The 12,311-nt window shown below is 32.5% G+C and overlaps 1 protein-coding gene across 1 annotated transcript in view; it reads right to left on the reverse strand.

Moving 5' to 3' along the window:
• The window catches only part of LOC106470682 (vigilin-like), a 13,676-nt gene extending 2,983 nt beyond the window's left edge, over positions 1-10,693 (reverse strand). The window contains exons 1-4 of the mRNA XM_022399326.1: positions 10,674-10,693; positions 10,492-10,569; positions 2,219-2,491; positions 1,287-1,511 (exon numbers count right to left, since the gene is read on the reverse strand). Of these exons, the coding sequence (XP_022255034.1) occupies positions 1,287-1,511; positions 2,219-2,452 (459 nt within the window). The 5' untranslated portion in view covers positions 2,453-2,491; positions 10,492-10,569; positions 10,674-10,693. The remainder of the gene's footprint in view (positions 1-1,286; positions 1,512-2,218; positions 2,492-10,491; positions 10,570-10,673) is intronic.
• Positions 10,694-12,311: the final 1,618 nt, after the last annotated feature.

Consider the following 12,311-nt stretch of genomic DNA (forward strand, 5'->3'; position numbering starts at 1 on the left):
GTCTAGGACTGAGTCATGGTTTTTGGCATTTAATATTCACATAGAGAATCCATTTTTCATCACTGGTGACGATTCTGTCCAAAAAATTGTACACGTGCATTTCGTGCAAGAAGAGACGAAGCAACATTTACGTGTTAGAAACAATGATCATCAGAGAGTTTGTGAGGCACCCAAACACATTCTTTATGGAATTTTCCCATATTCCTTAGATGTTTACATATTGCTTCATGAGAGACATACAATTTCAGAGCCATTTCACAAGGGTGTTGCCTTGGGTTTGACTCAACAAGTGTCTTCAGAGCATCAATATAAATTCCAACATGTCGGCCCGTCATCACAGTTTTTAAGGCTAAAGTCACCTGAACAAAATTTGCTAAACCATTGTTGACACTTACCAACGTTCAAAACATTTCCATAAACTTCTTTGATATTCTTTGTGGCTACAGAGCCGTTGTTTCCTTCTTGTATTCAAACAGCATTACATGCCAATTGTGTATCTCGTCATGTGCCATCACTATAAGGGATTAGAGTATACTAAACTTTACACATTATATAGGCTATACTAACGTGACGTTTAGGCGGTTCATTTAACTATTATATGTGATGTACTTTTTTGGGGGGGGGTGTTAATTAAAGTGTTCCAAAACGTGACATTTTAGTAGAATTCCACAAAAACTATGACAGCAAAACAAAGTATTATCAAACATTTAAAGTAACCACTGATAGATATTTATATTATCAATTTGCAAGTTACTGCCAAAAAGATGTAAACAGTGCTTCCATTAGAAAAAAAAAAATACTAAATTTGAAATGTAGCACACAAAAAGGTTAATAACTTTAGAAGTTATTTCAACTTTGCTTCTTTTATGTGCTTTGGCTAAAACAACAGTTTTTGCAGCCTAAACTGCAATGTCATGCACATCATGTGAGAGACTTGGACCACAAACAGACTTTATAACTGACAAAACAGACAATGAATACACCAGTTCTTAGCATCTAGTAAACTAATGTTGTTGTTTTTAATTCTAGAATCTAAATACAGGTTTAAAATACAACATCTTAGAAAAATTATATCATAATTTTCTAACATACACACACTTAGAAGTTGTCATGTTAGAAAAAAACAAATAACAAATAACTGAGATACAATTTAAACTTTATATATATATATATATATATATTTTCTCTAGTCTAACAATATTATTATATTCCAGGTTTTACGATAAATACTTTTTTCATGTTTATTTGACATAAAAAAATTCCTTCAATACCATCACAAAACAAACCTGAGTCTGCAATTCATTCACAATCTTTCGTCGAGCCTTTAGTACAGCATCTTCCTTGCCGGTCACCAAGATAGTCAAGCTTTGATCCTTTGAAGAGCTGACCTCAATGTGAGCCCCAGTTTTCTGCATGATCTCAGCACAGGTTTTGGCTTGCTCTCCCTGCTCACCAAAGCGGTGTGTACTCATCTCCCTGTATTTTCTTTCTTCTAAAGGGACTCGAAACACCTGTAAAAGTTAAGGGAGAACATTAGTCTTATACTAGTTACAGGTAACAGCCACAAAGATGCTAAAAAAGCCTGAAAAAACTCTTTTGAAGTGTTTTATCTTATTATAAGTATTTCATAACTTTATAACACTATTTATATTATAATCTTTGAGTGAAGATTTATAGATTAATCAGATAACTAGTTGCAAAACAGAAAACCATAAAAATGTTTAAGAATGCAAATTTTTGTCTTCTTAACATAAAAATTACAGTCTAATAACAATTAACTTTAACTTCTAATACATTACAACAATGGAATGTAAAATTATTTCAATGTTTGACCAAAGACATCTAATGAAACATTTTGTTTCCAAATTTTTTTACATTTTTGAACTTAAAATATTTGCACAAGATTTACTTAAGTGTTATCTCTCAAAATTAAATAGCATACATACACTGCTTAATAGACAATTATTAACATATAATACAGCAGGGTAATTATGAACATGTGGAAACTTCCTGAGAAAGGTTACCACATAGTGTTATGTGTCAAACTCAAAACAAGGTTTTACTGACCTGTTTTGTTGACCAGGGAAAGTTGCTGCTTCAATAATGGAAATAAAAGAAGAAAATTGGTCAGTAGTGAAAAATACATATTACAAATTGCAAACTATGTCTGGACTAGAAAGGTCTTCATTAACACAGTACTTGAAAAGACAAAATATACCTGTGTTATGACAGAGCTTCGGACTTTCATTTGTCTGTTCCATTGTCCCAGGTCAGTCTGCGGAGCCATCTGGATCAGCTCCTTCTCTGGAAGAGCTGGAAAAAGGTCGTCATAGTTGTACACAGTCTGAGGTGTGTATGCTTCACTATCTCCCAGAGACAAGCCCTTCAGGCTAGCATCTGGAATTTCCTCTTCTGTGCTTTGATAGGCTGCAGAATGTTGAACTGCATCCATTTTAAGGGCCGGTTACACGTGCCAAGTCGAACAGTACAGCTAAAAAGATTAAATAATTCACAATTTTCTATAGATACATAATACCTGTACAGATTACACAAACCACTGTTTAAAAAAACAACAACACTGCATACAAGCCAAAACACAAATTACATTAAACTTGAATTTGATTATCGTAGATACCCGATTGTTTATGTACAATGTAATTAACATATATTTTTTATTCATTTTTTAACACAAACTATTGACCAGACACTTACATAACTTCATATATATTCAGTGGAATGCTCACAACAACATCTCTGGACTTATAACACTGAAATTGCATTACATTGCAAGACTACAAGTTATGAAATAACTTAGAACCTTATCAAAGAACGATCTAAGCTTCACAGCCAGGTCTCACTATCAAACAGTCATAAAAGTGTGGACAAACATACATTCATTACGAGATAGTACAAGTTTCAACTGTCTAACCCTCGAATCCAATCTCAACTCAACTTAAATACACTATCTCTTCTTGTATTTTATTAACTGTTGAGGTAGCAAAATTGTCATTCCACTGATATTCTCAAGAGGGCTGTTTTAAAAATCTAAACAGTATACAGCAACTTTGGGCATCTACCATGAAAAAACATTAAAACAACACAGTTTGAGACCTAACCAAAGCAGAATTAGAGATGTAAATTCTTATTTGAGGATACGGGTTATAAGTATTGTTGTATGCCATGTTATTGTATTTTAATTTAGATATTTAGTATTGTTTGCTAGAGGGAGTTTTAGCATAACATGATGATACCAAATCTAAAATTTCTTGAATCTCTAGATTTGACATGATGTCTCAAATTTCTATGAAACATGGCAAAACAAATATTGGGAAGAGTATAAACAGCCCTTTCCAACACAAAATATTCAAACACTCGGATAACAAAAATGTGTTTAAGTCAGAGATTTATAATATCCAATACAAGGATATCCCTTGTACTTAATGGCATTGGAAAATGAACATGGATCAACTTAGGATACAAGTACCATCCAGAAAGAGACCTGCAACAAGTCATAATCCACCCATAGTAAGCAAAGTTCAGTGTTTTTAACAGATAAGAATCTATGAACACAAAGGTCAGTTGCAAAAGCCACCCATGTGCTCTAGGCAACAGTATGCAATATAATCAAGAAGGGTCTCTGGAAGAACAAAACAAGCCACTTCCATAACATATCCATTCAATAGTCACATATCTCAGCAGTTGAAGAATAAAATGGGTTTCTATGCTTTTCCAAACAAAGACATGCCAGTTAAGCCAACAGATGCAGTGTCTGTGAATTTCTGTGAGACAAAACTGTTGATATGGGCACCAGAAAACTACTGTCCTCGTATGCTAGGTGAATTATGGAAACCATGTACAGAGTGGTGTGCTTTTGGACATCAAATCCTTATAACGGAGCCTTCTGCAATGGAAACTATGTTACAGAACAATTGTCAAGAAACATAATCAGACAGAGAATGACTTCATGTGGGAAAATAGAGTAATGACATGATGAAACTCCCAAGTAGGTTTAACATAACATACACAACCTCAATTTAACATCCAATACAGGACCTCACTTTGTGCACTTACATGAAACCAATCTAGCATATCACTTTGTGCACCTAGTTTACATCCAATACAGCATCTTATTTTGAGCACCTACATGAATCCAGTCTAGCATCTTACTTTGTTCACCTAGTTTACATCCAATTTATCATCTTACTTTGTGCACCTAGTATACATCCAATACAGCATCTTACTTTGTGCACCTAGAATACATCCAATAAAGCATCATACTTTGTGCACCTACATAAATCCAGTCTAGCATCTTACTTTGTGCACCTAGAATACATCCAATAAAGCATCTTATTTTGAGCACCTACATGAATCCAGTCTAGCATCTTACTTTGTGTACCTAGAATACATCCAATAAAGCATCTTATTTTGAGCACCTGGATGAATCCAGTCTAGCATCTTACTTTGTGTTTCTACATAAATCCAGTCTAGCATCTTACTTTGTTCACCTAGTTTACATCCAATATAGCATCTTACTTTGTGCACCTAGTTTACATTACATTTAGCATCTTACTTTGTGCTCCTAGTTTACATCCAATCTAGCATCTTACTTTGTGCACCTAGTTTACATCCAATCTAGCATCTTACTTTGTGCACCTAGTTTACATCCAATCTAGCATCTTACTTTGTGCACCTAGTTTACATCCAATCTAGCATCTTACTTTGTGCTCCTAGTTTACATCCAATCTAGCATCTTACTTTGTGCACCTAGTTTACATCCTATACAGCAACATATGTTCTACACATATTAATCATATATATTGAAAGTGTCTACTGACATCTAGTCATTTTGATAGAGACAGTATGCACACGTTTCAGTTAGGCATAAAAATTTACACAATCAAAATACGCATTTGTTTGTAATCAAGCACAAAGCTACACAATGGGCTATCTGTGCTCTGCCCACCACGGGTATCCAAACCCGGATTCTAGTTTTGTAAGCCCACAGACATACTACTGTGCCACTGGGGGGCACAAAACATGTGAATCACTGATAGATATATATATATATATATACATTTTGAAAGCTTTATATAAACTTCTATTGCATAAATTCCCTAATTAAGTTACAGATTTAAGAAAATATTTAAAAAGCTGTAATTCTAATGATACAAAATTTCAATAGTTTATTAGATGTATATTAAATGTTTATCAAAGCGTGGCTATAAATAGCAACTAATCACTGGCTATCATCTGCGTAAACAGTTCAAAATGTCTGCCTAGTAGAGGTACAGTGAAAAGCTATATGAAAAATAAAATTTTAATAGTTATCAATGATAAACAATTGATTAATTAAGTGTGCTAAAAAAGTAAATGTCATATGAAACTCAAAAAATTTGGTTCATCTGAAAATCCAGTTGTAATTCCATTTTAGAAGTGTAGCCACTGTCAATTTTTTGATAAATATAGTTTGCATTTGAAATTTTCAGTAAAGATGTGGTTCTTCCACAAGGCTTTTTATGCTACATGAAATGTAATCCTGGTTCTAGACCATTCTGTTGGTAACCTAGGCCTCACAGAAATGTTTTTGAAATAGATTATAAATTGTCTTTAACTAGCACTTGTTTAAATGTAGTTAACAAGTTGATTACATCATACCAATCTTGTTTGTTTGTTTGTTTTTGAAATTCGCGCAAAGCTACACAAGGGCTATCTGCACTAGTCATCCCTAATTTAGCAGTGTAAGACTAGAGGGAAGGCAGCTAGTCATTATCACCTACCACCAACTCTTGGGCTACTCTTTTCCCAACGAACAGCGGGATTGACTGTCACATTATAATGTCCCCACGGCTGAAAGGGCGAGCATGTTTGGTGGGACTAGGATTCGAACCCTCGACCTTCATATTCCGAGTCGAGCACCCTAACCACCTGGCCATGCCAGGCCCATACCGATCTTAGTACTTAACCATGTACTTTAAAGTCATTCAAAAAACATTCACAAAATATAAACAGTGTTCTGATATTATAATATCTGTAATTTAGATGACCTTTTTATGTTACTTAAACAAATTATTTTTTTTATTCATAATGAAACTATATAGTGCATTCTCAGCTTTTCCTGGCTCCCAATTTAATGTTTCTAACAGGCTATTATTTATGTTAACATTATTTTTCCTTAAGTTCAATAAAATTATATTTCACTAATTTTTCAGTGAGCAGCTTATTTGTAGAAACATATTAACATGTGAATTGATCAAAGACAGCATAATAACAAATATAACATACATTTTATTTTAGAAATGCATAAATTTACAAGATTTATTGCTCTATTTAGATTCTGTTATTTATGTTTTAATGTAAGGTTTCTCACATGCACAGCACATGAAAAAAATTAAAACAAGATACATTTTATGGAAAAACACCCTTAAAACTTTAAATATTATATATTTATTATGGAGTCCCAGTTGAATTTAACATGTTTGGTATGTAGCTACTTTACTCCTTCAACTGAATGTTCATACTCCATATGTTCCAGCTATCTATCCTTCTTCATTCTATATTTGTGTACCAGGCATGCCACTTTCAATGCTCTGTCTTATACACTTCTGCTTACTCTCTGTATTTACCTCTAATTGATATTGTTTTTGCTTTTATTCTTTTAGTTCTCTCGTTCATTGCAGTACATTTTTGTAAGCCGCAGTCATCCCTCAATAGTATTATTGCAACTTGCCCTAAGCCAATACTTTACCATCTGAATTGAAAAAAAGGTTTCAATGTTCATCTTGCTTGAGTTAAGATTAATTACATCACCCATGACATTAAAGGATGACTCGACCAAGGTGCATTGAAACACACTAAGCACAACACAAGCTACTGTTGGAGGCAAATCGTACTTGTTAGCCAACAAATATGAGGTTCTACCAAAAGTAATTTGTGTTGCGTTAGTTTATAATGGTAGTCTAGTATTTATCTACATGACTATTTCATCCCATTAGGTTGTAACTAGCTAACATTGTTGTACCTCCATCTCAAACAATACTCACTCATTTTGAGTTAGTAAACTGTAAGTAAAGATGGTAAGTTCTTTATGGCAGACACTGTGACCTTTCACAAAAGGATAAATGACAGTTACTGCAGAAGAGGACTGGTCAGAGGAGGTTGTTTTTTGCAAGTTCTGGCCACAGATATCATATGCAGCATGAAACTGTTGCAGAAATTTCTTAAAAACAGAGTCATCTATAATACAGCTGTCCTCAACAACAATGTCAACAAAAATTTTTAGGACAAGAAATGGTCATTATCTGTAGACAGATCTAGTCACTTTGCACTCTTTCCTACTATTTCTTCTTGCATTTTTTTCTTGTTTGTTATGTAATTTGTGTACTACTGGTTTGGTGTTTGAAACACACAGATGTAGTTCTTCAGCAGAGGCAAAACAGCTGAATAAAAATATAGTATTAGCAATGTTCTTTTCTCTTGGAATAGAATTCTCTACTTTCCATCTTCAGTAAGTTTTCTTTTACATATATGGCAGTGCATATTTATGAGCTTTTTCCTTGCTTATTTACCTACTTGCATCTAGTGTCTTGTATATATAGCCAACATTGATGACATTCTATCAAATACACACCTGTTAATTAGAAATATGATCACAAAGGGATAACTTCTTCTGTGTTGGCAACACGATTCAGTACTAGGTTTGAAGTGACACTGTGGGTTTTGAAGCAACAGAGATCACATAGTTAGTTAGTTTGGTTTCTAGCTTTTGTTTATGTTTTACAATCTTGCAGTGTCCTTCTATTTTCTTAGCATTTATCACATCATTACAGTCTATAGACAATATTTTCCCAGCGATGACCACTTTCCATACACACTCTCCAAACATACAAGTCATGTTGGGAACATTTCCTCCACAGTTCACCTCAACACTAACATTTTTCCAACCACATCCATTTGAAATGTTTTAATAGATTTCTTCATCTCCAAGACTGATAAAATCACTTTTTTCCCTAAACTCTAAAAAAACTTTAGTGTCTATACTTTAATTTCTTGGGATGTCTGGGGTAACAGAAAACAGATTTATTGTATTACCCACCACTGATTTTAACCTCCTACCTATTTAAGTTCTGATTAATACTAGTTGTGTAAGTTAGGTGTGTAATATGACAACATTAGTGGTTAAGTTGCATTAGTTTTTGCAAACTATATTCATCACCACATTTAGATTAATGAAACTTGTAGCATTTACATTTCACCTTTTATAGAAGATTTAACTATTCATTAACAAGTTGAGCATGAAGTAAAAAAAATCAATAAATTACTAATTGAGAATTCATGTAAAAAAAATATTAAATTAAATAATGAAAGTAGTAAGTTGGAAACATTCATGAAAAAAAAATCAAGTTTTTCCATAACAAGTAATGTGTTACAACATTAATAAATGCTTAGTTACTAAGCTAACTGAATAACAACTCAATTATTTATTCACATGTTGCTGTATTATTGACTGGAGCTATGATGTAGTTTCCATACAGTGCAGCTACTGCACGATATGGGATGATGTGAGCAGCACAAATACACGATGGTACATCTCTGCATATTTCAGTATCTAACCAGCGAGTGCTGGAAGTCCAGAAGGAAGCCACTGCAAATAGGAATCTTTGATAATAGGTTATTTTTATAAATATGACTGTCTGTTGAGGTAGACATTTGGCACTAAGGAGGGCTGAAAGCTAGTGTTATGCCACATAGGTAAGATATAATCTATTCTTTCTTTGTAGTTCCTTTTTATTAACAGTGAGGGAACTCGACTGATGAAACAATTCATTCTAATCATTTTAGGTAAATACATAAGAAAAGTATATTTAATTTGATATACTGATGGCCAGATAGAAATTAATTTTTTCTCTAAGTTCTTAGCTTATAACTCTGCTTGTTGTTAAGTTAAAAGCTACACAATGGGGTATCTGTGTTGTGCCTACCATGTGTATTGAGAACTGATTTTTAGTGTTACAAGTCATCAGACTTACCACTGTGGAGCATTCTTGACTGATTTATTCAAACATGTCAACAAAAACATATATATATATATTTTTGTAATTGACAGGAAGTATCCCACAATTCACTGCACGGAACTCGCAAGTGGAGTTAATGATTTTTTGTACTCATTGGGATCTACGGACAGGAGATTCTGATTCACCCCCAAGTATTTTCTGAATGGATTTACAAGTTTCTCAGAAATGATCTTCGGTGGACCACAAAACTTGGAAGTCACAAAATTCATAGAAAATTATCATGCATATCTAAATCAGCAGTTGTTGAATGTATTGTTTTTATATTTGGTTTTATCCATTTAAAACACAACAAATATATAAATTATACAACCATAAGTTAATTATCAATACTTTATATTTTAAACATGTTCCAAATTTTTGTTCTAACCATAATTTCAAACCATGTGGACTAACACACAAAAAAAGAATATACATGAAATTAAAGATCTATATTAATTCCCTACTTTCTAGTTAGTTCTTTCAAGTAAACATGAAAAATCAAACTTAAATGTCTTATATGATTCACTGCACTATTTCTTACTAAAGATTGCAGAGCAACAACATGTCTGGAAACGTTAAATTGATTTCATGTAAAATGTTAACAGTAACATAAATGATTTTGATTTTATGCATAAAAATTTATGTCATTTATCTGAGATAAATATGCTCAAAAACAATATAACTGTAACAGTTTTACGTTGCTTTCTTTTTTTAAACTCAAAATGTCTCGCTACAATTACCTTCACACTTGACCATACTTGATAAAAACAAAATTAATATATCCAGGTCTGGGATAATTTTTTAACTGCTTTTAAAATATTATAGAAGATATTAATAAAAAATCAGTTTTTAAACCCACTTTCCTTGATTAATCTTTATTTTTAAACTATACTTGATATATAATGCTATTAGTACAACCTGACTTAAAATCAAATTTACTGGGATCAAGTATTCAATAAGTATTGAAATCTTTGTTCAATATTTAAAAAAAATAATAAAAATAAAACTAACAAGCTTGATAAAAATGTTATATTTCTGCTAACTTGCTCTACAAAAACGTGTTTCTAAGATTCTAATTTCTTATAAAACACCAGATTTTTCACACTTAAAATTAACAAGTTTAACATTTACAAATAATAGGGGATCCCTGATTTACGAATACGATTTCTTCGTTAAATTGAGTTAAAACTTAAAGAAATCAATACAATTTGTATTAAATGTAAGTCAACTAGTATGAAAAGTTTACAATAAAAACACCTATTAATCTCGAAATTCATATTTAACAAAACCTCGACTAATTCCATAAAACTAAATTTACTAGGAGTAGGACAAACAAGTATGGCCCATTCGCCGACGTGTCACCTAAATCCCAACTCTACCCGACTACGTTTGTTCATCATTTAGTCAACTACGTTCAACATGATGAAGATATGAGACCTACCGTACTGTGTACAGGAAAGGCAGTCCTAGAAAAAGTTAGAAGCACCCGTTTCCAGATTTCGTCTCCTATCGATTTATTCTGTAATATAATACATAAGTTAATGTTCCATTAAACTATTCAATAATAAATATAACCGCTTATAATTGAAAACAAACTATAAAAACGAATCGTTATGCATTTACCTACAAAACCAACTAACCTCACAACCTCGTCTCCTGATATCGTGCGTTCAGCATGAGTTTACTCACTCCCATGTCCAAAGCTTGCATGATACGAAACATCTTATTGGTTAATTTTCGAGATATGTGGCAATTTTAGTCCAATTCCCTTATCGGAAACAAAATCGAGCTGATAGTATTAAAAGACCCGGCATAAAAACTAAATAAAAATACATATTATTTATTCTGAAAAACTATTCTGTTAAGATTTCATATTTAAAATAAAAACACTCTTAAAGAAACATAGAAATTATACTGTTTTTACTGGCACAATAGATTTGATGTAAACCCAAGCTGAAGAAAAGATTGCTTTTAACATGCGTTTCTTCAAATTGTTTTAATATGAGGACCCAGACGAATTTCATAACTGTATAAAATTAAAACGTCAGGCGAAGCTGAACAAAGAAATTACCATTGTGCGGCCCTAAATTAAGTCCCAAGCTACCGTCGCCAACAGTACATAATAGAAACATACAATGTGCATAAATCATGTTGCTGAGTAATTTAGTAATGTCTAAACTATAAACGAAAAATAAATATGTCTAATTTGATTTAGTGTCAAATCAGTTTTAATTAAGTCGAACTACTACAACTAAGACTCTTATTCAAATTAATTTTAACATTTTTTCACAGGTGATGTAGGTGGCAAAATACACACCATACCTATTGGCATATTTAAATAAAAACGAATGGTTCTTTTATTCAAGTATTTGTTTGTTTCAGAATTTCGCGCAAAGTTTCACAAAGGCTATCTGTGTATAGCTTTTCAACAACTCCCACCACTAACTTCTGGGCCACTCCTATCTGACCAAAAATGAGGATTAGTTATTCTCTTATAATGCATCCGTATACTTAAAGTGCGGATAGCGTTTCTTTTTTTTTCCAGTAATCATTGAATTCATAGTCCCGTCAAGCTAACGACTAGACCATGCTCTGCCATATTCTTCATCTAATTCCTTCCACCTAAAACTAAAAGGATAATATTAATTTACCCCCTTTTACAAAATGGATATCAACATACTGAAAAATTACAAATACAGAAAATACAATCATACCTAATAAAAAAAAGAAGACCTAAAAGGAAAAGGTTAAACACTTGGGCTTCTTTTTTTCTTTTCTGGAGCGTAGATAAAATACCCGTGATTTGATTCGGGTTTTTAGTGTTATGGATTGTCTAGCACAGCTACTCCTACTTGTGACATTGAAGAGCAGAAAGACATTAATGACATACTTGTATTTCTCTAAGGCTTCTTTCTGATATGTACCTTTACATAAGAAAAAATAAACATCCAACTAATACAATATTTGATAAATTAATGAAAACATTGACGTTTCGCTTATATATACATAAATGAGACTTAGCAAAGGAGAAAACGTTTTAATCTAATCAAAACATAAAGTCATACAATTTGGGCATTGTTGTAATGAGAGCTAAAAAACAATTAATTTTTTTTAAATGCGACATAGTTACCGAGTGAAATAAAAAAACAAATTATCCGTAACCTGTACGTGGAAAACAGAAACATTTATAAAAACTTGTATTAATACTGTTAGATGAAGCTTTTTATTACAGGCTGTGAGCAAACATGCGAATTTATAGTA

The sequence above is a fragment of the Limulus polyphemus genome, unplaced genomic scaffold (assembly GCF_000517525.1).
Source record: "Limulus polyphemus unplaced genomic scaffold, Limulus_polyphemus-2.1.2 Scaffold4157, whole genome shotgun sequence".
In the NCBI taxonomy this organism is placed as follows: domain Eukaryota; kingdom Metazoa; phylum Arthropoda; class Merostomata; order Xiphosura; family Limulidae; genus Limulus; species Limulus polyphemus.